Consider the following 27789-nt stretch of genomic DNA (forward strand, 5'->3'; position numbering starts at 1 on the left):
GAGATCATAAAAGCTTTATTAACAAGCAAATTTGACCAGGGCTCATGCAGCTTGACAAGACATTAATAAGTGATTATAATTAAAGTACAGCTGGCAGTTAGTAATGCTGCGTCACAGATTCAGAGCCCTGGGTTCCATTCCAACACCCACTAGTTGTCTATGTGGAATTTGCACATTCTGCCTGTATCTGTGTAGATTTCCTCCAGTTGCTTTTGTTTTCTTCCCACATCATCAAAGAGACACGTCTCATTAATTGATAATTCCAAATTGGCCCTGAGATAGCGAGTCCTGTGATAGTCAGGCATCCAACCAGATTTACTGGAGATAGAAGCAAAAGAGAGAATGAAGACAAAGATGAGCACCATTATGAACACTGGTGCACATCCTGTCTCTGACACAACAATATTAAGTACTTTCAGCCAACAAATTATTCAGCAGAAATGTATAAGGAAACACAACTGGGATGCCTTTATACCAACAGCAATATGCCTTTAAAATGATTCACTATGACTATGATACTCTTTTTTTTCTTTGTTTTTAGTAATTCCTATATGTAGATTTGAGGTCTTTATTGTTGTTTGCTACAATATTTATTTACTGATCAATCTATCTATCTATCTTTGATAATATTTTCTTTGTGGAGGATTTGGTAACTGCCTCCGAGATTCTTGGGTTTAAATCTGGTATAATACATCAAGAGCAGGCTTGTGACTGTGTAGACCACCAGGATTTATTTAAAATTATACAGAAGTTTAGATTTGGTCAAGTTTTTGTAGGATACATTAAGTTAATGTATACTAATGTGTTTAGTGTTTTAAAAATTAATGGAGGATAGAAACAATTTATCATTTATTTCTGTATTGTACCAGAATAAGAATAAGAGCACCATTACATTTTGTTGCTTTACTGTTTATGGATTTAGGAATTACGTTCAACAAACTCATTTATATTTTTGGAATGTCTGTATCAAGAAAATGTAAATGGGAATGTTTACTTAGCAATTTTGTTGTTAGGACAAGCCAAGGTGTTCATTTTAAAAACAAGAAGAAATAGGGATAAAGATGTGCAAACTATTGATGCTTTACTAATGTTTAAGGTATTCCTTCAAAGTAGATTGAAGCTTGAATTTGCATACTATAAACTAATTAATCAATTAGATATATTTTGATAAATCTCATTTGTAAAAGATGTCCCTTGTTCCACAGAAAATGATAGTTTAGTGCTAAAGTATGAGTAGAAAAAGTTTATTTTATATGTTTTTGAATTGTATTAGTTAATTGTTAATAAAGGTCTGCTTATGATTAAAAATATCTATCTATCTATGTATATATCTATCTAATTATTCTGTACAGTATTATATTGTTAATATTTTTATTTTATTAATATAAATTTATACAACTTTAAAAGCCACCAGTACAGCAGTGTCTCTTCATTTTAAAACCCCAATATTCAATAAAATCAAGCTTATTCCTACATTGTACTCTTTACTTAACATAAGCTTGCACAGATTTAAACATTTAATGCAAATAAAGAAAAGTGTATAACACTCTATAAATGTATATAAAATATCTACATAAGTACAATATTTATAAGTATATAATTAAATTAACAGCAAAACAGGATGGAAACATCAGGCTTACGTCTTTGCATTCATCTTCTGATTTAATATTGTGCCTCAAAAACAAATTCATGCTCCGCTCTTCCCAGGATTTTCTGACCTGGGGCCAAAGTGTTCCCTTAAAAAATTTGGAGGACCAGTTTGTATAAAAAGGAAAAGGAATTACAGAAAATATGCATTTACTTTTTCATTTATTTAAAACTTTCCAGCATGGCAGCACAAAGGCTAGCACTGATGTCTAGCACCTAAAGAGCCTTGGTTTGAAATCTCAACCATAGCATTATGTCTGTGGAGTTATTACATTATTGCATACCTGCTTGGGTTTTCCTTCCACGTCCCAAACACATACAGGTTAGATTAACAGGTGTCTCTAAACTGGCAAGTGTGTGTGTGTGTCTCCTCTATGATGGACTAGAGCTTTATCTGCTTCCAGCCTTATGCTCAGTTCTGCAAGAACAGACAACGGTTCCTGATGACCCATTTTTTATTTTACATTCTGAGTGGACATATTTATTTAGAAAAATGAAACACCATAGTCATATTTACTTTTATTTTACTGTGAAGTAAAAATGAGTAGAATAAATGTAAGCTAAACAGTGCATTCTTCAACACCAAATGTATTGTAATAATGACAGTGAGTATGTTATATTCATTATTATTTCTTTCTAATATAATACGTTGACCTGCGGTGGGTTGGCGCCCTGCCCAGGGTTTGTTTCCTGCCTTGCACCCTGTGTTGGCTGGGATTGGCTCCAGCAGACCCCCGTGACCCTGTAGTTAGGATAAGTGACTATGTCATTATATATTATAACATTCAGGGTAAAAGTCAGGCTTATTTGACAAACCAATGTCTATAATGCCATTATCAAGTACAAAAACACCAACGCAGCTTCCCACCTGACCGTTTGTTTCTTTAAACATCACTTTTATGCACTGCCACTAATGTGCAGCTTATCATACCATACATTTTAAGAAATTGCTTTTAGTCATGTCATTCATGTATTTTCTAAATCTACTTATTGCAAAACAGTATCACAAAGAGCCAAAACTCACCCTGTTAGCTTTAGGCGCAGGCAGAATTCAGCTTCACAAAGGGACCAGGCCATCATAGGCACACTTGCACACAAACCACATTCACTCACGCTGAACAAAGGATTATTCACAGAAAGCAACAGGCTTTTATGATTGCTGAAATTAGTAGCTAAGGTTCCAGTGGATACAGTATTTGCATGGAGATAAATTTAAAAGATGGTAAAAACTAAAAAAAGAAATAAAAACTAAAAAAAGAAAGCAGTACAAAACTAAAGAGGACCAGCACTATCAGTGTTAAGAAAAAAGATTAATTACATAGGTTTTGGGCACAAATGTCACATTTGTAATGCAATAAACAGGAAGTGACTGTAATTGTAGAGAAAAGAAGAATTACAAACATCCGTTGACCCATCCCTCCCTTATTGAACCGACATAATACAGTTCAGGATCACAGAGGCCTTACAATTATGTGCAGGAAAATACTGGCATAAAGTACAATGAGATCTGAACAAATGACTGCACCAACCTTTGCTTTCATAATTGTATTTAGTTATACGTTATCACATGTGTATCAGCTAGATTTACTGTATTTTGAAAAAGTGTTATTTACCAGATAAGGTTTGAGGGTGAAACACTCAAAAGGGTATAGCAAAACAAAGCAGAATCATTCAAAGCCGATTAAATGTATATACAATTTTTTTTTTCAGACAGTGTATGTCGCTAAACCAGACCAACAGGCAGCCACATATAATCTGCCAGAACTTGTGACGTGTTGAGCTGGCACCTGCAGGTCCTAGTGTACTGTTGCAATGTTTTTGTCATCTTAGGTTTCTTCTTATGTATGAATTGTTCTCTGATGTGTTTTTACTTTTGAAGTGTATTTTCTAATCTCCCTTTTGCTGTTTTTCTTTGTTTCATATATTATTAAATAATGCTAATCTCATTTGGTTTTTTTTTGGTCTGTACATTGCTTTTTGTTATGTGAATCATGACTACAGTGCAATGCTAAAAATTAACTGAACCTACCTAACATATCATTACTGAGATTAGTTAGCATGTGCTCTGTTTCTAAAATATTCTGATATAGTGTGTCATGAAGAGAAAATATTCCTGCCTGTTTTACATTTAAAGAGCAGGTAGGTAGAAACAGAACACACACCTGCAAAGACCTCAGGAAAAGGAAACAATCTGTGGGTGGTTAGGGAGGTTTTATTTCACTGATTGTGTGTGTGTGTGTGTTTTGCCCTGATTTTAAGATACTTTTTATAATGGAAATATTTGACAATATAAAAACCAATTTTGATACATCATTATGTAAAAGTAATATAATATATAGTGTTCTTATGAGAAATAAGATGTGTTATATATATATTTTTCACTCATCCCCAACCTCACAACCTTGTTATTCTCTCAGGCTAGACCTGAGAGAATTCCATATCTTAATGCTGCGACAATGGTGACAGCTTGTAGTAGATTTTTACTTAACTTTGTTACACTAGAAAGAAAGAAAGACACGTTGATAAAATATCAATCCAGTCAACAATTCTCAAAAGTGGTCAAAAGGGCCCAAAACTCCCATGGTAGGATTAGACAGTGTCACAGGACAAAAGAGGGAAGGAGTCCTCAACAAAAGTTGAAGGACCATCTGGGCAGCCCCATTTAATGCCAAAGTCCAAACAAAAGAACTGATATAAACACGTGATGGTGCAAAAACAGAAAACAGGCAGCTAAACTGCCTTGTTAGTATGCTAGGCTTTTTTTAAGGCTCTGTTGAGCTGGTCAAGATCTGGGATGTCCAGCATGCAGAAGGTCTGCTTCCCATCAGACACCATTCCTTCTGTACACATCGGTATTTATAGTTCTTGAGCCGAAGAGGTAGGATTTCAGAGGGAGTTGTGGGGAGGGCTTAGTTTCCGTCACTGAGTGTTTTGTCAGCACTGCAGGGGGAAAAAGGGACAATAAATTTTGTGGCACTGCCTCCTCTTGCCTGAAGGCAGTGCTGCAAGAGTCCAACAGGTGATCATCAGATGCCCATGTGTGACAACAGTTATTAACCTTTGGCAAGACACCATTCCACTGTTAGACCAAATTATGCCCACAATCACATTCACTCATACAAAGCCAGTTTATAATTTTCAATTATCCAGTACAGAAATCTTTAGGATCTAGGAGGAAAATCACAGTCCTTAAAGGAAACTCATACATACACAAGGATAATGTACAAACTCTACAAACACATAAGAACAACAAAGCTACATGTCGTTCAAATTGCATGGACAGGACAGAGAGTGTTAATAAATATAAAAAGCTCTCTTTAAAGCTTGCTCAGAATACTATTCTACAATAATAGATAGCAATAATAAAAATCCTCGGGTACTGTTTAGAACAGTGGCTGAATTAACAAATGGAAATTCTGATTTACAGTGCAAAATACCAAAAGATATTAGCAGTACAGACTTTATGAACTTCTTCAATGAGAAAATTAAAAATATAAGATCCCAGATCTCAGCATCACAGTACAAACCAAATACTAGCTTAGCAGACCCTGTCTAACATTGCATTCAGCACTTTAGTAATTTTAATCCTGTAACTGAGCAGGAAGTCTTAACTTTAATTTCTAAAATGAAGCCCACTATTTGTTCCCTAGATCCAGTGCAAACAAAACTAGTAAAAAGTACAATGGATGTTAATGCAGCGCCTATTCTAAACATTATCAATAGTTCATCATTGCATGGCACAGTACATGAAGCACTAAAAGTGTCAGTTATTAAACCATTACTTAAAAAGTCAGACCTAGACCCACACATACTTAATAATTATAGGCCTATTTCAAATTTACCCTTTCTCTCTAACATACTAGAAAAAGTAGTCGCCAATCAGCTTCAGTCACACACTTCAGTCGCATTACAATTTATTTGAGAAATTCCAGTCTGGTTTCCGCACTGGTCAAAGTACAGAAACAGCACTAACGTGGGTTGTAAATGACATTTTGATATCCTCTGATGAAGGAAACTCCACTGTAATTATGCTGTTGGACTTAAGTGCAGCATTTGACACCATTGACCATTCTATTTTACTGCACAGGCTAGAAAATGATGTTGGGCTTACAGGCACCGTGTTCGCTTGGTTTAGTTCTTATTTATCAAATCGTTTCCAATATGTACAGAAATGTGCTGACAGTACTCCATCATTATACACAGAAGTTCAATATGGTGTCCTGCAGGGCTCAGTACTGGGACCTTTACTATTTTCACTTTACATGCTTCCACTGGGATATCTCATTAGGAAACATAATGTTAATTTTCACTCGTATGCAGATGACGCTCAGTTATACCTTTCATTTAGATCAAATTAAATTTCTCCAACAACAACAACAACATTTATTTATATAGCACATTTTCGTACATGAAAAAATGTAGCTCAAAGTGCTTTACAAAATGAAGAATAGAAAAATAGAAGACACAATAAAAAATAAAAATAAGTCAACATTAATTAACATAGAATAAGTAAGGTCCGATGGCCAGGGTGGACAGAAAAAACAAAAACAAAAAACTCCAGACGGCTGGAGAAAAAAAAATAAAATCTGCAGGGATTCCAGACCAAGAGACCGCCCAGTCCCCTCTCGGCAATCTACCTAACATAAATGAAACAGTCCTCTTTGTATTTAGGGTTCTCATGGAAGGACTGTATGTTCAATTCTTCATAATAACTATTCATGGTGGCTCTAAAATCCGTACTGACCCCTACTCTCTCTTCTGTTTCTTTTTCCGGTTTTTTGTGGTGGCGGCCTGCGCCACCACCACCTACTCAAAGCATCATGATGCACCAACATTGATGGACTGAAAGCCAGAAGTCTACATGACCATCATCATCAGGTCCTTCCATGAAAACGCTAAATACAAAGAGGACTGTTTGATTTATGTTAGGTAGATTGCCCAGAGGGGACTGGGCGGTCTCTTGGTCTGGAACCCCTACAGATTTTATTTTTTTCTCCAGCCTTTGGAGTTTTTTGTTTTTCTGTCCACCCTGGCCATCGGACCTTACTCTTATTCTATGTTAATTAATGTTGACTTATGTTTATCTTTTATTGTGTCTTCTATTTCTCTATTCATTTTGTAAAGCACTTTGAGCTACATTTTGTTTGTATGAATATGTGCTATATAAATAAATGTTGATTGATTGATTGATTGACTTGATGATGATGGTCACGAAGACTTCTGGCTTTCAGTCCATCAATGTTGGAGCATCATGATGCTTTGAGTAGGTGGTGGTGGCGCAGGCTGCCAACCCAAAGAAACCGGAAAAAGAAACAGAAGAGAGAGTTGGGGTCAGTACAGATTTTAGAGCCACTATAAATAGTTATTATGATGAATTGAACATACAGAGTATCAGTATTAAGTTAAAGTGAAGTTATAAAAAGGCCATGTTAAAGTAATGTGTTTTCAGCAGTTTTTTAAAGTGCTCCACTGTATTAGCCTGGCAAATTCCTATTGGCAGGCAATTCCAGATTTTAGGTGCATAACAGCAGAAGGCCGCCTCACCACTTCTTTTAAGTTTAGCTTTTGGTATTCTAAGGAGACACTCATTTGAGGATCTAAGGTTACGATTTGGAATATAAGGTGTCAGACATTCCGATATATAAGATGGAGCAAGATTATTTAAGGCTTTATAAACCATAAGCAGAATTTTAAAGTCAATCCTGAATGACACAGGTAACCAGTGTAGTGACATCAAAACTGGAGAGATGTGCTCGGATTTTCTTTTTCATTTAGGATTCTAACAGCTGCATGCTGCACTCGTTGCAAATGATGTCTTTTTTGGGTAGTCCTGAGAGGAGTGCGTTACAGTAATCTAGTCGACTGAAAACAAAAGCGTGAATTAATTTTTCAGCATCTTTCAATGATATAAGAGGTCTAACTTTTGCTACGTTTCTTAAGTGAAAAACTGCTGTCCTAGTGGTCTGATAAATATGAGATTTAAAATTCAGATTACAGTCAACAGTTACCCCTAAATTTTTTACTTCCGTCTTAACTGTTAATCCTAATGCATTAAGTTTATTTCTGATAACCTCATTGAATCCATAATTGCCAATTACTAAAATTTTAGTTTTCTCTTTATTTATTTTGAGAAAATTACTGTTCATCCATTCAGAAATACCAGTAAGACATTGTGTTAGTGTATCGAAAGAGTTGGTGTCATCAGGAGCTATTGATAAGTACAGCTGTGTGTCATCAGCATAGCTGTGGTAACTCACGTTGTAACCTGAGATAATCTGACCTAACAGAAGCATATAGACTGAGAAGAGCAGCGGACCCAGGATAGAGCCTTGTGGAACACCATATCGGATATCATGTGTCTTTGAGATGTGATTACCACAACTCACAAAGAATTTTCTCCCTGCCAGGTAGGATTCAAACCAATTTAAGACACTGCCAGAGAGGCCCACCCATTGACTAAGGCGATTTCTAAGAATATTGTGATCAATGGTGTCAAATGCAGCACTCAGATCTAAGAGGATGAGAACAGATAAATGGCCTCTGTCTGCATTTACCCGCAAGTCATTTACTACTTTAACGAGTGCAGTTTCTGTGCTGTGATTTGTTCTGAAACCTGACTGAAATTTATCAAGAAAAGCATGTTTATTGAGGTGGTCATTTAACTGCATAATGACTGCCTTCTCTAGAATTTTACTTAAGCAGGGCAGGTTAGAGATGGGTCTAAAATTTTCAAAAGCAGAGGGGTCAAGATTATTTTTCTTGAGCAGGGGTTTAACTACAGCAGTCTTAAGACAGTCTGGGAAGACCCCCGTATCTAATGACGAATTTACTATGTCAAGAATATTGTCAATTAGACAAGGATGCCCTTTGTCACCACTGCTGTTTGCAATTGCCATTGAACCACTGGCAATACATTGTCGAAATACTGATCAGATAAAGGGGATTAGCAGAGAAGGACTGGAACAGAAAATCTCATTATATGCAGATGACATGGTACTGTATATATCGGACCCAGAAAATTCTGTGCCTGCAGTCTTAGCAGCACTCACAGAATTTCAAAAGCTCTCTGGTCTCAGAATTAATCTGAATAAAAGTGTACTCTTTCCGGTGAATTCGCAAGCATATAATATTAGATTAGACACCCTTCCTTTTATCATTGCAGAACAGTTTAAATACCTCGGGTAAACATCACAAGTAAACATAAAGCTCTTTATCAAAAAATTTCTGCCTGTATGGAAAAAATTAAACAAGACTTGCATAGATGGTCAACCCTTCATCTCACACTAGCTGGAAGAATTAACACTGTTAAGATGAATATTCTTCCTAAGCTCCTTTTTTTATTTCAAAACATACCAATATACATTAATAAATCGTTCTTTAAGCAATTAGATTCAACAATAACCTCATTTATTTGGAATTCTAAACATCCACGCATCAAAAGAGCGACCCTACAAAGACAAAAGGCAGAAGGCGGCATGGCTCTACCTAACTTCCAGTTTTATTACTGGGCGGCAAATATACAGTCGATAAGAACCTGGACACAAATAGAAGAACATACACAGGCATGGACCGCAATAGAAGTAAAATCCTGCAGTACTTCTTTGTATTCCTTGCTTTGTGCTCCAATAAACACACGCTATCGGCAATACACTAATAACCCAATTGTGCTCCACTCACTTAGAATCTGGAACCAATGTAGAAAGCATTTTAAGACGGAGAAGCTTCTTTCTGTGGCACCCTGCAAAAGAACCACCTCTTTCAACCCTCACAAACATATGCAGTTTTTAATATCTGGAAAAATTTGGAATTAACTTGCTTAGAGACCTTTATATAGACAACGCCTTTGCATCTTATGAACAATTACGTTCCAAATTTAACATTCCAGCTACAAATTTCTTTCACTATCTTCAAATCAGGAACTTTGTTAAACAGAACCTTCCAGATTTTCCTCATCTTGCACCCTCATCCACGCTGGAAAAATTATTGCTCAATTTCAAGGAGTTAGACTCCATCTCTACAATATATAAAATCCTTTTACAATCCCTTCCTTTCAAAGATCCAAGAGGACACTGGGAAAATGACCTCTCAATTAATATATCAGAAAAGGAGTGGAAAGTAGCAATGCAGAGAATTCACTCAAGCTCCATATGCGCAAAGCATACAATTATACAACTCAAAATTATATATCGAGCACATCTGTCTCGACTAAAACTCTCCAAAATGTTTCCAGGGCATGATCCAACCTGCGAACGTTGCAACCAAGCCCCAGCCTCACTAGGTCACATGTTCTGGGCCTGCTCCAAATTAACATTATTCTGGACAAAAATTTTAATTACCTCTCAGACAGTCTTGGACTCACAATCCCTCCTAACCCATTAACAGCTGTGTTTGGGGTTCTTCCAGAGGGTCTTAAAGTGGAGAAAGACAAACAAACTGTGATTGCATTCACTACACTGTTGGCACGCAGACTTATTCTGATAAACTGGAAGAACCCAAACTCTCCTCTTTTAAGTCAGTGGGAAACTGATGTGTTATATTATTTAAAATTGGAAAAATCAAATACTCAGTTAGAGGATCTGTGCAGACTTTTTCAAAACATGGCAGGATCTAATCAGTAATATTTTGAAATGATTTTATAAAGCACAGAGAATTTGTTGATTTAGGTATTTTTAAAAGCCTTAAATTTTACACCGTTTGGCTTGCTCTCTCTCTCAAGGGTGGGGATCGATCTGTTCTTAGCATAATTCTTTTTTTTTTGTAAAAACTTGATTGCTATGTATTGATTGTAATAAAATTAATAAATAAATAAAAAAAAAAAAAAAAGAATATTGTCAATTAGCACGCCTAATAATTCTTTGAAAAACCTTGTTGGTATTGGGTCAAGGACGCAGGTGGAGGGTTTCAGTTGAGAGATTATACTATGTAATTCAGGTAAATTATCCTGGTGAAAGAATTTAATTTGTTTATAATGGAGTACCGGGCTTTGGAGGTTCTGTAGTGTTGGGGAGATATACTATGTTATCTCTAATATCATTAATTTTTTGATTGAAAAATACAGCAATGTTCTCACAGGTTTCACTAGAAGTATTCTGGGGGCATTCCTTTGTGTTACCTGGGTTTAACAGACGATTAGTTGTAGAAAATAAGACTCTGGGATTACTAGCATTGTTATTTATAATCTTAGAGAAATAGTAGCGCCTCTCAAGACGGACTGTGTTATTGTATTCTGTTATTTTAACCTTCAATAACTCATAATAGGTAGTTAATTTAGTTTTCCTCCATTTACGCTCAGCTCTACGACATATTCTTTTTAAATCAGACACTCTTTTGGTCTTCCATAGAATAACAATGCTAGAAGATTTTTTAACTGTCTTTTCAGGTGCAACTATGTCAACAGCAGCTCTTACTTTAGAATTCAAGTTTTACACTTTACTATTTACATTATCCTCGCTATTATAGTTGGCACTATAAACGGACTGATTGCTTAGAATGTTTGTAAGTTTTAAAGCTGCTGATGAGTCAAAGAAGCGTTTTTTAACAATATGCTTCTCATGAATGTTTTCTATCATTATTTCTATATTAAATAGTAGAAGGAAATGGTCTGATAGACCAATATCAATGACCTGCTTTATATAAACTTTTAGTCCTTTAGTAATCACTAAGTCTAACGTATGACCTGCTTTATGTGTAGGTTGATTAACAAGCTGTCTCAGATCAAAAGAGTCCAGGAGGTTCATGAATTCTTTTACTTTTTGGTCACTGATTGTCGATATGAAAGTTAAAGTCGCAGACTATTAAGAGTGTGTCATAGTTCGTAAGTCCAATGTTGTCTTTAATTAGCTGTGTTAGTAAATTAAAGAAGTGGATGAATGACAACTACTTATCTTTAAATACAGATAAAACAAAGATGTTAATTGTTGGAGGGAATGACGCTGATCACAGCAATATTTTGTTGTCATTTAACTCCGTTGGAATCCCCATTAATTTCACTGAATCAGCCCGCAATCTAGGAGTTATCTTTGACTCTAGCATGTCATTTAAAGCGCATATTACAAAGTTGTCCAAATCATGTTTCTTCCATCTTAAAAATGTTAGGAAATTAAGGCGCTTTGTAAATAAACAGGATTCTGAGAAATTAATTCATGCATTTATTTCTACAGTAGTAGGATTAACTACTGCAATGTGGTGTTCCCTGGATATTCAAACTGTTCTTTATACAGCTTCCAGTTAATCCAAAATGCTGCTGCAAGAATTATTACAAGAACAAGAAAATATGAACACATAACTCCTGTTCTTAAATCCTTACACTGGCTCCCGGTTAAGTTTAGGTTAGATTTCAAAATCCTCCATTTAATACTGTATATAAAGAATTAAATGGCCAAGGTCTGGCTTACTTTTCTGAACTTATCATGACTTACAAACCAGAGAGCACATTAAGATCTCAAGATGCCGGTCTGCTTATGATTCCAAGGATTAATAAAATAACAGTGGGAGGTCGAGCTTTTAGATACAGGGCCCCTAAACTGTGGAATGGTCTGCCTGCTACTATAAGAGATGCCCCTTCGGTCTCAGCTTTTAAATCCCAGCTGAAGACTCGCTACTTCAGTTTAGCATATCCTGACTAGAGCTGCTGATTAACTGTACAGACTGCATCTCTGTTGTTAGTCATTAGCACTAAAACATAAGTAACATGATAGTTATACAGTAATCCCTCCTCGATTGCAGGGGTTGCGTTCCAGAACCCCCCGCGATAGGTGAAAATCCATGAAGTAGAAACCATATGTTTGTATGGTTATTTATATATATTTTAAGCCCTTAGAAACTCTCCCACACTGTTTATAAATATTCACCGCACAATTTTACAGTAAACCCTCGTTTATTGCTGTTAATCCGCTCCAGACAGATAAATGAATTTCCACAAAGTAGGATTCTTTATTTATAATCTAATATTTTTGCAGTTAGAGCATAGAAAACCTGTTTACGACCTTCTAAATATGTTTTTTAACATTATTAGAGCCCTCTAGACATGAAATAACACCCTTTAGTCAAAAGTTTAAACTGTGCTCCATGACAAGACAGAGATGACAGTTCTTTCTCACAATTAAAAGAATGCAAACATATCTTCCTCTTTAAAGGAGTACGCGCGTCAGGAGCAGAGAATGTCAGAGAGAGAGAAAAGTAAACAAGCTAAAATCAATAGGGCTGTTAGGCTTTTAAGTATGGGAAGCACCGCAATAAAGCGGCTACAATGAAGGGATCAATGTGAAGGTAGTCTTTCAGCATTTTTGCAGGCGTGTCCGTATCTTCTAAGCAAACAGCCACTGTGCAAACAGCCCCTCTGTTCACACCCCCTCCGTCAGGAGCAGAGAATGTCAGAGAGAGTGAGAGAGACAGAGAAAAGCAAACAATCAAAAATCAATACGGGCTGTTAGAGCTTTGAAGTGTCTGAAGCACCGCGCGGGAAGCATATCTTATATCATTGAGGAGTTTTATTTAATACGTAATATGTGCTCTGATTGGGTAGCTTCTCAGCCATTCGCCAATAGCGTCCCTTGTATGAAATCAACTGGGCAAACAAACTGAGGAAGCATGTACCATAAATTAAAAGACCCATTGTCCGCAGAAATCCGCGAACCAGCGAAAAATCTGTGATATATATTTAGATATGCTTACATTTAAAATCCGCGATGGAGTGAAGCCGCGAAAGTCGAAGTGTGATATAGCGAGAGATCACTGTAATTGAATACTAACCCTCGCCTATTCTGTTTCTCTTCTCTGTACTCAAATGTGGCACTTGGTGCCTCGGCCCACCTGCCAAGTTGTTTTGCCTGCCTAAGGTAAAGTCATCCCTGATGGAGGATCGCAGGAATCGTGAGAAAGAGGGGTCCTTTCATCGGATTGGCTGGCCCAGCACTGCTCCACCCGTGGAATGGCCAAATGGGGGAAGCAGCTTGATGGATGAGGTCTCCAGGACTATAAACAAATCCAAATCATATTATGTGATATCATCTACTGTTAAATTCTGCTATGTACTTCCAAAATTTTAATTTTTATACTGTATTGAGCATTTGTTCTGTTCTGTGTATTGTATTGACCCCCTTCTTTTTGACACCCACTGCACGCCCAACCTACCTGGGAAGGGGTCTCTCTTTGAACTGCCTTTCCCAAGGTTTCTTCCATTTTTTCCCTACAAGGTTTTTTTTTGGAGGTTTTCCTTGTCTTCTTAGAGAGTTAAGGCTGGGGAGCTGTCAAGAGGCAGGGTCTGTTAAAGCCCATTGCGGCACTTCTTGTGTGATTTTGGGCTATACAACAATAAATTGTATTGTATAAAAAAGAATTGCAAAAATGACCAGTATATATACTTCTATATTGTTTAATCAGTAGTATTTTGGTTAAATTAAGTATGTGACTGGATTACATGCAACTATCTGTAAATGTCCACCTAACTGTGCTATTCATTCTTCTATTTTGCTCAGGACTATGGAGTATAAAGTCCAACCCATCAGAACATAATACTGTATAAGGCAGAAACAAACAGGATACCATTTTCTTCTCATTCACTGACAGACAATAAACAATAGTTGTCAGACATGTGTGCAGAGGTGGAGTCTTTGGGGCTCTATATCAAAGTGTAATACACCTTAGTACATGAGGTGGCACTATTGGTAGTAGCATCTCTTTCACTTACAGAAACAAGGAAATCTGGCAGGATGATTGATATCACTTCCGACACGTCAAGTTTATAAGATCCTGCAATACCAGAAGTCAGCTTTAATTCTTGAACTCACATCTTCATTGCAACCAGAAGTCGTGACAGAAGAAGTCACTGTTTAATTCTTTTGTTGTTTTTTTTCTTTTGGCCCAGCCAGCCAATCATTAAACAGGGTCTGCTGTGCTCCAACTCTTAAACTTGTCTTTGTTTTGTCTTTTACATAGTATATGTATTGTTTCGGTCTGTTCTTATTGCTCAGATTGGTGGTTGAATTCATGACACATACTTGCACATAAAAGTATTTATTTTATCACCATACATACAAAAAAGGGCAGACTGGGTTATAAAAAGTAATGGCAGGTAAACTGCAAAGACATGTGCAAAATTAAGGCAATTTGCATTGCTGACTGGCTCCTGTCTAGCAGATTGGCTGAAGTGGTGAAGTCTAGACTAAGAGAAGAAGGCCAACAGCTGGCAGTAGTGTGTGCTTGTTGCCTGCTGAGTGTTTGCGTCAAAATCCTCTTCTCTGATGGTATGTGACAAGCAAGAATGCATGTGCTTCTTTAGCTGCTGATTTACATAGTCTCCCATAAGCCTGTGCACAATCCTTTTTGTGGCTGTGCTACTGGAGAAATACATCTCGCTTCTGTACAGGGCCTCATGCCAGCCAGCTTGTGGAATACTGCCCCTGAAATATAGCTACAATGTGTTTCCAGGAGAGGTACTTAATAAGGAGACATTTACAGCTAATTCAGTTGTAAATATATGCACCATACAATAAAACCTAACCTGTAATTACTATCATCTTATCTGTAACATTGCACTAAAAAGGACATACAGTATGTCAATATTTAGGGGTAACCCCCCCCCCACAATAGAAAAACTACATACCCCAAAATCACAAAAATCCTTTGACTGATAAGACTGAAATTTATTGACCATGTTTTTATTTATTTGTCAATATTTATTTATATTATTCTAACATAATGATCTGTGCTGTGCTGACAGGAGATGAATGACTGTGTCCTGGACATGAAAATAGAGACATGATCATATTGTAAAATAGAAAAAGAAAGTTTGGCAAAGATCAATGGTTAGCAAGCATTTTTAATGCTATTAACTACCGGCACTATTAGATGCGTACCAGCTCTCATTTTGATTTTCATTTCTGCTCCGTCAACTCCAGCCCCCAAATCGCGGCACTGAAAACTACAAGGGGAATTGACCCAACTCCCTGCTCTTGGATTATGGTGCCTGAATCTTGCAATAACCCATATTTTAAATTGTGGCACTAGAAATTCTAATGGGGAGGCCACAAAAATAGTGTTGCAATGTTTGAAGCTATTGCTTAGCACTCCTTACTCTTCACATTAAAACATTAATGTAACACATAGGGTACCAGCTCTTATGTATATCCACTTCAAACACTGCTTTCCATATCCATTCACATCTGTGGATTTTAAAGAAATACTGAACTTGAGTGAACAACATAAACAAATGAAAATTATAAACATCTAATAATGATAATAATATACACCCACATTTCTTATTATTCCTACTGATTACACATTTATATTCAAAATAATATACTTTCCCCTAAAATTGTGCTTTGCAATGCCCATCAACAAAAGCAAAGTCACTAGGAAAAGCAGGCACTGACCTAATGCAGCAATATTTTCTTTATGGGCAATTGTGTATTACATGTTCAAGAGTACAGTAAGATGCACCAGAGACCTAATTATATTCTTATTACTAGCAAAATACCCATGCTTCGCAACGGAGAAGAAGTGTGTTAAAGAAGTTATGAAAAAGAAAAGGAAAATTTTCGCCAGCAGCAGCGTGTGTATGAACTTAATTTAAAGTTAAGCTTTACACCTTGCTTTCCTAATCGTTTGCATAAGCACAGTCCTTCAACCGCAAGTTTAACTCCGTTACAAAGTGATCCAAAGTCTTGTTTATACCCCGCGTCTTCTCATTAAACTTGTATCTCGCGAATATCGTATTCGTTGTAGGCATGACAAACGCCAGCGGCAGCATGTCTATAAACTTAATTTAAAGTTACGGTTTACACTGTGCTTTGTTTCTGCAGTAGCTGCACTTATGAATATGCTTGTATGCGTCACTCGTTTCATATTCTTTTGCTGCCTTCTCAATTGTATAATGCGTTTTTTGTTCAGCGCTCTTTGGAGCTCTTCCTTGTTCTCTACGTACTGCGTTCACAATCAGTTCACGTGAGCCACTCTCTTGTGCGATCTTGTGATGTCCACGGCTTTACCTGACCATCTCATCTTCGTTTGCATAAGCACAGTCCTTCACCCGCGAATATTTAGCGGCAGCGTGTCTATTGGATTGCCGCTGACGGATGGCCTTATATGGGCAGGCACTCAACTACGTGGGAGGCGTGACGATGAGGTACGCAACTCTGCCTCGCACGGCGACGGAGCTGCAGCCTTTGGCCGTATACATGTACATAAGTAGGTTCCAGTTATGACCGTTACACGTAGAATTTCAAAATGAAACCTGCCTAACTTTTGTAAGTAAGCTGTAAGGAATGAGCCTGCCAAATTTCAGCCTTCAACCTCAAAAAACTCTTCAAGGAGTTTTGTTTTTCACAATATCTGTAATTATCTGTGAAACAAAATTTAGTGTCAGTTTCATGAAACTGCAGGTGAATCGATTCGAATTCTATCATCACTTCATGGGCACAATTCTATTACATCCAACTGTTTCCACTTTCCAGAAGTTTTCCAGTCTTCCATTGTTGGGAAACCATATCTTAGTTATAATAAACCTTGTATTGTCATGATTTGTTTATTTGGAATAAATTACTTCTTCCCATCCAACCTGATGGAGCTTGAGAGGTGCTGCAAAGAGGAATGGGCGGAACTGGCCAAGGATAGGTGTGCCAAGCTTGTGCCATCATATTCAAAAAGACTTGAGGCTGTAATTGCTGCCAAAGGTGCATCGACAAAGTATTGAGCAAAGGCTGTGAATACTTATGTACATGTGATTTCTCAGTTTTTTTATTTTTAATAAATTTGCAAAAACCTCAAGAAAACTTTTTTCATGTTGTCATTATGGGGTGTTGTGTGTAGAATTCTGAGGAAAAAAATGAATTTAATCCATTTCGGAATAAGGCTGTAACATAACAAAATGTGGAAAAAGTGATGCACTGTATAAAACACATGACACTTTAGCTAGGCGCTGTGTACGAATATGCTACAATACCATCCTACCAGTACTGCAGCTTAAGTTAATTGAGAACACGAATTGCAGAAACACTGTATGTCAAAGGAAGAGCAACGTGAATACTAACAGTATTAAAGTATCGGCAATCTCTGATTACAGGCCAGTGGCGCTGACCTCTGTAATACTGAAGTCATTAGAACGTCTGATTTTTCAGCATATCAGATTTGTTGCAGTTTCTCTCCTTTCCTCATTACAGTTTGCTTACCTGGTTAACAGGTCAATACAGGATGCATTAAACATGGCTCGCCACTACATCTCGCAGCATGTAGACGGTCCAGCTACTTATGACAGGATCTTATTAGTGGATTTCAATTCTGCATTTAACTCAACCATGCCAGAGGTTCTTCATATCAAATTACTCAGTATGAATGTGGACTGCACCACATGTCTCTGGGTCTCTTGCTTTCTAAGGAAAAGACTTCACACAATGAAGATGGGTGAATATCAGTCAGGAACACTGATCCAGAGCACAGGTTCTCCTCAGGGCTATGTTCTGTCTCCTCTTCTTTTATCTCTCTATTCCAATGACTGCACTTCCAGTGACCTATCTCTTAAACTGCTTAAGATGGCTGATGACACCACCCTGACTGACATGATCACAGACAGGGATGAGGTGCCTTATATCAAAGGAAAGTGGAATGGCTGGCCAGTTGGTGCACCCTCAACAGTCTTAACTTGAATTCACTGAAAACACCAGAAATTATTGTGGATTTTAGGAAATTCCTTATCTCCTATACCTCTAATTATAAATTATCTCAGTGTCGATAGGGAGAAATCATTTAAAATTATTGGTACAGCTATCAATAAACAATCTGATTTGGAATAAAATCAACACTGCTCTCATCAGAAATGCTCAGCATTGCAGTTTTTTTCTGTCAAATGAAAAAGTTGAACCTGTCCCAATCAGTGCTGATCGAGTTTTATTGAACTGTTATTAGTATCCTCCTTTTCTCTGTAACAGACTGGTATGGCAGTGCATCTGCTCACTTGAAACATAAGCTGCAGCTTGTTATTCGGACAGCACAAAAGATTGTAGGGTTGAAGATGGACTGCACCAAGGTCCTGTATACATGATAGATCAGGAAATGTGCCTGAAATATAAGCAAAGGCTATACTCACCACGGCAACCGTCACTTTCAGTTGTCACCACTGAGGAAACGTTACTAGTCACTAAAGGTAAGAACTACTAGATACATATACAGTTTCTTTCCTATTGCACTCACGGTGGTAAACACAGACACTGATGCATCTCTGTCTATTCCTGATTTCTAAACTCCTCCATCCAAACTAAATTATATTTTTACTTTCTGTTTATTCTTATATTATAAGGGCTTACTTGAGATATTACTGGGAAGGAGGGCAATTCTACTTTACTAAAGTAACATTTACTACTTTACTACTTTGTTTTTGGGCAATATATTTTTACTATATATTTTACTACTGTAAATAAAGTTGAGATAATGTAATGCATTAGATATTGCATTGTTTAATTGTATTTATCTTGTTATGTGTATGGATGTAGCACCAAGAAAAATCCCAGCAACTATGTTGCCTGGCAGTAAAGTTCAAAGTTCTCCGTCACTTTCTTATGTCTCTCAACATACTCTTCACTTGCCACCGAGACTCAGATGGCTGTGTGGGGCTCATATTTGTACTTGTTCTCTTAAAGTCTCCACTTCCTCTCTGGAATCTTCCCGAGGTTTGTTAAACGACCTGCTGCCACTTAAGAATTTAGACCACCCACACTGTCAAGAGTTATCTGTAGATTGCTACAGTACTTTGTCATAAACCCAATATTTTCTGGGGCCACCGTTTTGTTTTTCAGAGTTTCACATCGTCCCAAGGATTGATTTGTGGGTCCCACACTGTCCCACCTACCAGCATAGCCGGCCACAGTCCGCACCATGATCATATGCCATCCATTCATCCATTTTCTAAAAAACCCGCTTCATCCCGAGCAGGGTTTTAGGGAGATCGCAAGCTTTTCGATATAAAATGTAGGTGATATTTCAGCAATACATGCACTGTTAAAAAAGATATATATCCCATAGTTATGGCGTTGAAAAAGCAACAGAAAAATGTGTCTCGGGACCTTCGTACCCTAATATGACAGCAGTCTAGCATTATGTAATCGTGATTGCAGTGATGTACTTTTAGCAAAGCGGTTTATGATACATTTCTTATTCTTTCGTTATTTGTGAATTCACCTCTGTAGTAACAGGTTTCTCTTTTATAAAGCATAATGCTTCACAGTATTAGATCAACAGGAAAACTTAACAGTCTGTTTTTTCAGCCCTCTGTGTTCATTCAGTAGCTCAAGTAGCATCCGCCTTCATCGATCTCGCGCAGGCCAGTCAGACCTGCCTAACACTATTATTTCCGTTTACGCGTTTGATTCGCTGTCCCCATTGTAGAAACCGCGCCTCTTCTGTATCACGTGATCAATAGAACGGGTCATAATTCGCCTGTTTTCGTTCGGTATGACCCATGCGTTTCCGCCCCACGGCTAATAAACTACCTGCCCCTGCAAGAATCTAACACGTCTACTGGCTAGTCAACTGTTGTTAAGTACTATAAGAAACGAAGAGGACAGTAATTTTATTGTAGAAATATCCATGTTGAACTGGTCAAGACTTGTTCCTTCCTGGTTAAAACGATTACCATAAAATCCAGTTTAGATAAGCTGTTGGCGTGCTGGCACCGCTGTAAATAGATTCCTCTGTATTATATATAATACGCCCACACTTCTGGGTCATTTAAAATGTGTGTGCCTGAGAATTGAGGCTCTATTTGATAAACAATAGCATGCAAGTAAAATTAAGCCGGTAAAATGAAGCCTCAGCTGTGAGTACTTGTGTGGGAGAAACGTGTGATCCGCAAAAAACGTGTAAAGGCTACAGTAGTTTCACTTTCATACCTGGGTTGAATCTTTGCCTTATGTCGTTTTTCTAATTGAACAACCAACTTATATAAAAAATTTTGGTGCTGGCAAAAATGTGTTTTGGACTTAATAAATATTTGCTACATGAGGAAAAGAAATTTCAAATGAGTCCACTTTATCAGGCGAGGATAGCTAAAAGCTGATTGGTTGTTTCATCTATTAAAAGGATTGAAAGGCTGACCTAGAAGACATGAGAGAATGGGGGTTTAGGAGGGGGGCATCTGACAAACATTCTGATTTTTAAGTAGTTCAAGGGTTTGAAAATCTCCCATGCCACCCAAGAGCTTTTTTGTTTTCAAACAATGGCCACAGTGTATTCATATTAATAGCAAGTAAACCTATGTCTAATCACTTAAACCATTTTCTAAACTTGTTCAGTTCAGTCATTGGAAGTCGGAGCTCATCCTAAGGTTACATATATAGGCAGATCAGGCCCTAGATTAGATGGTTTGTCCACTGGCAATGCACATATCATATACACACACAGAGATCTGCATACTTTGTCTTGACTGCTCCCTAATGAAATAAAATATACGGATATAATATATAAAACATAATGTAATAATTTATTATAAACCATACTAACAAAGGATCTGTCCAGTTGGTATTGCAGTAGAAGAAAACAAAAACCTTAGTTAACAAAGTACTTTGTGAAAATAAAAGTTAAAACTCTGGTTTGCCTATACTTTCAAGTCACCCCCTCTTCATCCTGGACCTACAATGTGGTATGGCACATGGTACCGTCCATAACTGTTGGTCCAGTGGTGTTAGTATAGTTATTTCGAGGAGGGCAATTGCAATAAGGCCAATGGGGCTAAATGGTTGTTATTTTACAAGTTTTTATATTTAGCAAGCCATCAGAGTGAAAGGCATAAAAGTATTATCATTTCCTCAACTCCGTAAAGCTTAATTCTTTTTGTTACTTAGATGCTTGCTGCATCTCATTGCTGGTGGTTGTTTTTAAATGGACAAGATTTCATTTCACATTAGTTGATCTAATTTATTTTTGTACTACTCCCATCAAATTCTAGTTATGTCACTCTGTAGTACAGTCATTTAATGGTCTGATGCCATGTCTGTCATAATTAATGCTAAACGTATTAAACATTCTCATGTCTTGTTCGGTGGTCAGGAGTAGTACCTTGCTAAAGTCTAGTACTTTTTAGAGGTCTCTATGCATATGGCATTAACAGATTACAGTTATTTCAAAATGCTGTTGCCAGGTTCTTTATCTTCTCTCATTAATCCTGCAATAGGATTGGCCACACTGGCACCTGGTGTGTATCATTTCAGGATAATTATCAGCAGTCTGCTTGTCTCCTATAGTATAACGCTCTGAGGTATCTCTATGCAGCTGGGGCCATCCAAATTAATTTCTCTAGACCAATGCCATCAGTATTGTAGAACTCTCACATGATGTATTAAAGTCCCAACTGGCCCTGAAATCAACCTTAACCATAAAAATGGCATGTAATCCTTGTTTATGCAAGATTACCTTTTTTCTCACTGCATTCTGTTGTGCTCTTGTGTTTGCCACATTAAGAAAATTTCTACAATCCTGATTTCTCTCTCATCTATATGATGACTGACATTTATTTATACACCTCATACATGTGGTACAGCCTTACACACACTCTCTCTCTCACATATACTCACTCACACCATCCTTTACTTTTTGCTTTTCGGGAATGAAATCCATTTATAAGCCCCATTAATCATAATTCTGGAAACACATTTTTCTCATCCTTCCTTCTATCTTACACAAGCATTAATTATCACATGAAGAACTTCCAGTGTACTTCATTTAAACAAAGATAAATCCTAACAACCCTCCCCCCACACTAACTGCTAATGATTATATCTTCTTTATCACCTTTGCTCCAATTAATATCAAAGATCTGGTTTCCCTAATAATTTGTTCTGAACATGTGCGTTTTCCTCTGGTATACTGATAAAATGGTCCAGTTTAATGTTATCAATATATGGATAAATAAAAAGTTCTGACAAACTTTCTTCCCATTCCAGATCTTCATTTATGAAACTCTGGAGCAACTAGCTTCTTCTAAATTGCCTAATAATCATCTGTCTTGGATCTTTCCAGCCCTGACTACCACATAATAGGGTTTGGCACGTTATTATAAATATCTATGCTTTTCTTTTTATTATAAATGATGTCCTGCTAAATACTGGTATCACGCTTCATTGCAGAATGTGTCAGTTCCATGATATGCATAATTCCATGCCAGTCCTTAACACCTCTGGTGTACTCTTTCATTCTCAATGGGTGGACCATTGGGATTAAGGATTTGCACCAGCATAGAAAAACAAGAATCATTAGTGTCATTCTCTATGGAAAGACTTGATCATATTAGATTTTTATATTAGATTAACAGGTAGACGACACAGATAAATCATTGTCAGGAGACAGGTCATTCTATAGCAGGGGTTTCAACTCTGGTCCTGGAGGCCCACTGTGGCTACAGGCCTTCATTCTAACCCTTTTCTTAAACAGTTCTAAATTAGTGGTTTTTGTTGCTAATTAACTTCTTTTGAATTATTTTTAATTGACTTGCTCTTGAAGACTCAGACCCCTTAATTTTTTCTTTTTCCTTAATTAGCAGACAAACAATAATGAGATACAAAATGGGCCAACATATGACCAGCGAACTGTGTCCATCATACAATATTTGAAAATAAGGATAGGTGAAGGTCTCAGAAATGCTGATCTGCTCTGGTCCCCAAAACATTTTATCAGCGCTCTTAGAAAAGAAAAAAACAACAATTTCAGAAATTTATGCTATTGCACAATGAGACCAACATCAAGCCATATGATTAAAGAACAAGTTTAATTTACAACAACAATCAGTGGCTAATTAAGCAACTGGATTGGGTTTTCAGGTCCTCATTTAGTTGGTCTTCTTTTGGCTCACTCACTTCACGTTTTGTCTCTGTTTGGGTGCCATTTAAGGAAACAAATGAAGCAATTCAGATGAACGATGAAGAAATTCAGGGGAACAAATCTTAAAAAACAAGTGAATTGAAATGAAACAAAAAGGATTTTAATTAGCAGCCAAAACTGGTCACCAATTAAGAAAAGGGTTAGAATGAAAACCTGCAGCCACTGTGGCCCTCCAGGACTGGATTTGGAGACCTCTGTTCTATAGTTTAGGCAAAAACTGGACAAAAGGTGCAGATTAAGATTTTATCAAGTTCAGACAAATGGAAACAACAAATCAAGCTAAAGCACATGAGCAATTTAAATTCAAATAAACTTTCAGGACCAGAAATAAAGTAAAACAGAATTAAGAAACAGGCAAAAATTAAAACAGGAGAAAAGCAACATAAACAAGGCAGGAGTTGAGTACACTTGATTAATGATCAAATTACTAGTAAGTTTGGACATTCCATATAAATACCCTTTATTAAAGTGTAAAAATATTTAAGGTGATTGTGGTAATTGTTGTTGCATGGCAATGTTCACTAGCGAAAGAAATGGTTAAGGAAGTGGTTAGCCATGGATGTATGACATTGTTGACCACAATACCATTCACAATTGCCTGAAAAAACATACAAGAATGTCTGCTACTGCTGGATTTGTCCCTACTATTTCAATCGCTTGCAGCCAGTCTTCTTTGGAGGTGAATCCAAAACTGCACTACACAGTGTATCTTCTATAGTTTTTATGGTTCAATTTTTTTTTAATAATATTTACATTCTGGGTTGCTTGATCCTCAGCTAAGATGTAATATTGAGAAATGATTTGAGCTCCAAAATTCAATAGAAGAATTTTGGTTCTTTATCCCAATTCTGCACCCTATCATGAACTTTGACTTTCATACCTCAGTTGTAGTCAAACTCTCATTAGAACCTATCATCACAGTCTGTGCTTATACCAACATATCTAATAGTAATTTGTCAGTCCTTCCTCTTACATCTTGGTGTGAGTACTGCAGTTTCCTTTTCACTGGTCTTCATGCACTACCTGAAACAGAAAACCTGACAACAATGCCAATGAGAGCTTTTGAGACAAACTAAAGTTAACAACCATACAAACAGATGATGGGGCTACACTGTTAACCAATATATCTTTTAAGAATCTTTTCCCTCACAAAACATAGTCAATGTAAATGTCACCAATTTTAATCTTTAAACAAAAAAGATATTCATTGGCAAAAACTTAACTATAGCCAAACATAATTTTTTTTAGTAAAGGGCATTGTTAGCCATTTATCCTTAAAAAACGCTATTATATATATATTTTAAATATGTTATTTAAATTGATTAATTTGCCTTTTATGAGTGAGTGGTAGGTATGTTTGTGGGTGCATCATTCAATGTACAGGGCTGGCATTTACCTTGTGCCTGATGCTGCCAACATAGGCTTGAACCTACTGTCATTCTGAATTGGATTAAGCAGGTTATATATATATATATATATATATATATATATATATATATATATATATATATATATATATATATATAGACAGATAATATATATATATACTTCACAGCCCCACTTCAAACTGAACATATGAGTATCTTAACCAACAGAACTAAAGAAGACATTCTGTATATCAAACAACTATTGTTATTTATTCTCCCTAATAAGTAAACTGTATCACAAGCCATGTACAATTCTCATGGAAAAACAAACAAAAATTATGTGAACCTATGTGATTGGTTTGTTATTGCATTTCAAATACAGTACAAGCATACAGTAATTTTTTTCAGATACAGATCTGCCTCATAGATCCAGCATTATGGGTTTGAATTCCATTCCTGCACTATAATAAGTATGGCTATCCTATGTCAGACTTGGCCTTCCTCTGGGCATATGGGTTTTATTCCATGTCTCCCAATGGTAGGCTAGTTAGGTAAATGGTTTGGTTCCCTACCAGGAATGAGAATGTTACGTTAAATATTTTTATCACACCTCTCAATGAACTACATGTGAGAATAAGTCAAACTATACATGTTGTGTGTATACTAGTTACATTACCTGCAGGTAATAAAATACATTTTAAAATATTTGATATCTCTTTTCCTATGTGTATCATTAGTGTTTGACCTACACCTTTCCTTGGTATCCTTGTGGATATCAACCTTTCTTGCTCAGGGCTTCCTTTTCCAGTGGTGGTCCTGTAAAGCCTGCTTCTCAGGCTCTCATTTTGAGACACCTTGCTTGCATCCCGTCTGCTTTTTGACTACCATTACTGGTGGATAGGCCCCCATTATCCACTGCAAAAAGGATAATTTGTATTTTTACTATTGATTCCCATAGTTGAAGGTAATATGGGTTGCACCTCGTTAGTATTTAGTGACCCAAAATCGTTCGGTTACCTAGCTAGCTAGCTAATCAATGTATAATATATATAAGATAAAAACATACACATGGTTTTGAAACCCCATAGCCCATTTAGAATGGCAGGGAGCCAGAGCTTAACGAAACCTCAATGAGAAACCAGACGTGGACATGGCATTTGTCCATCCCTTTTCACACTCTCATACCGGAACAATTTAGCGTTTCCACCAGCATAATGTGTTTGGGATACATTTTATTATTTAGTTCTATTAGCAACATTGTATATTTTATATGAGAATTTCGATTATACAGGCACCAAGTCGAATTTTGTAATACGCAGAGCCTTTTCCTTCTCGTGTCTTGTCTATACAGGCAGGTACTTGCAAAGCCAATTTCCGATGTTCTCCGAGGTTTTTCGGTCCCTGCTCAACTAGCTGCAAATCACGGAAATCCGAGGCTCCGAGGTTTGCCGAATGGGTCAAACTCTCCGCTCTTTGCTGTGATAGGTCTCTGTAAACGCCGAGCCGTTCCGACTGTAGGCGAAGTGCGTCGTGCTCGGACTGTGCTTTGCAGAGACAGGTAAAGTCTTTCAGTCGAGTATATTCGATTCCTGCCGTAGTGATTCGGGATCCAAGTCACTTGTACACACACACACCCCCTCCCAACACGCGTCATCGGCGGCGGCCATGTTCGGAGTGGCTGTTCCGGGATTGACAGTTTCATACTCGGGGAGAGCACTGGCGCTTGCTGGAGACGCCGAGCAAGTTAGAATCATCAAGCTGTCGGGAAGGAATACAGGGAATCACCATCAACAGGCTGCTGCGTAGGAACGCGTACGCTCTATTCTTCTGGTTAAGAGGGGAGAACACTTCTATTGCCGTGGTGTCGTATTAAATCACAGAGAAGGTGCGTTTTGGGCTTTTTCTACAGAGGTCGAGTTCCGCTTGGCCTGGCCCAGCCCCGAATCCCCGAGCTCGATTTGAATTCCTGTGCCGGAGAACAAACTCCGCCTCCTTCCCGAATCAACCAGCACCAGCACCACCACCACCACCTATATTTCTGGGATAACTTCCTCGAGGGGAAGTATAAGCTTCTTCAAATGTAACGGCATACTTTTTTTACTTTTGTTTTTTTTTGTTTGTTTTTATTTAATTTTATTTTTATACCTAGATTTGTCTGAACGGTTGAAAACTTTCTGTACATAAATATATATATTTTGGTGGAAGGCTCGGTTTTATTTTTGTTACAGTAAAATTTTTATCTTCAATGCGAGGCGCAACCTGTTGATTTTTATGTATTTTTGCTGTACGTTCAGCAGATTTTAAATCCTTTTTTGAAACCTCAAAATGTCTACCAGAACGCCATTACCTACAGTGAATGAAAAAGTCTCCGATCAGGTAAGTCTCCTTTTCCTTTTTCAGTGCTGTTCTTTTGAGACATTTATGTCACTGAGGTCCCACTGTTTTACGCTCTCTTTACTGACCCCTTCCCTTATAACCAGTATTTATTTTTCAACTAACCTTCCGTGAGGGTTTATTTTCCTTGATGCTGCTGTTCATACAACTTCCAGGTCGCTCCTGTACTTGGTCTCAAATTGTCGCCGTGACTGGCCTATTGGTTAGTTAAGCTGCAGTAAATGATGTGTGTACTTCATCGGTCAAGTACAGTATAGAAAAACGGCTGACGGAGCTAAAAGCGAAAGTGTCCTATTACAGGTTGTATTTCTTTGGATGCCAGTTTCCTTGCAGATCCAACTTTATGGTTTTCAATCGATGGTAGGATTTTGTAAACGCAGCCGTTCTTGTTCGTGTGTGTTTGTGATGATGTTGGAAGATGCACATCTACGTGTTACTTGCGCAGGCATGCGAATGGCCGCAGTGTTAACTGCAGTGATAAGCTCGATTGTGCCCCTTGCTGTGTTTGCCCTTAAAAAGG

At 37.3% G+C, this 27789-nt stretch overlaps 1 protein-coding gene and 1 long non-coding RNA gene across 11 annotated transcripts in view; one reads left to right on the forward strand and one right to left on the reverse strand.

Moving 5' to 3' along the window:
* On the reverse strand, window positions 1-27723 carry LOC120539222. The gene is made up of 2 exons (XR_005635572.1): window positions 27375-27723; window positions 1-318 (listed from the first exon to the last, which is right to left on the reverse strand). It is a non-coding gene; the product is annotated as an uncharacterized LOC120539222 (long non-coding RNA).
* mark2b (MAP/microtubule affinity-regulating kinase 2b) overlaps window positions 26362-27789 on the forward strand; it is a 290583-nt gene continuing 289155 nt past the window's right edge. For 3 of the 10 annotated variants that reach the window (XM_039769082.1, XM_039769085.1, XM_039769090.1), the window contains exon 1: window positions 26362-27251. In XM_039769082.1, coding sequence (XP_039625016.1) covers window positions 27201-27251 — 51 coding nt within the window. In that variant the 5' untranslated portion in view covers window positions 26362-27200. The remainder of the gene's footprint in view (window positions 27252-27789) is intronic. The other 7 variants (XM_039769083.1, XM_039769091.1, XM_039769092.1 and 4 more) reach the window with 3 other exon arrangements.

The sequence above is a fragment of the Polypterus senegalus genome, chromosome 11 (assembly GCF_016835505.1).
Source record: "Polypterus senegalus isolate Bchr_013 chromosome 11, ASM1683550v1, whole genome shotgun sequence".
In the NCBI taxonomy this organism is placed as follows: Eukaryota; Metazoa; Chordata; class Cladistia; order Polypteriformes; family Polypteridae; genus Polypterus; species Polypterus senegalus.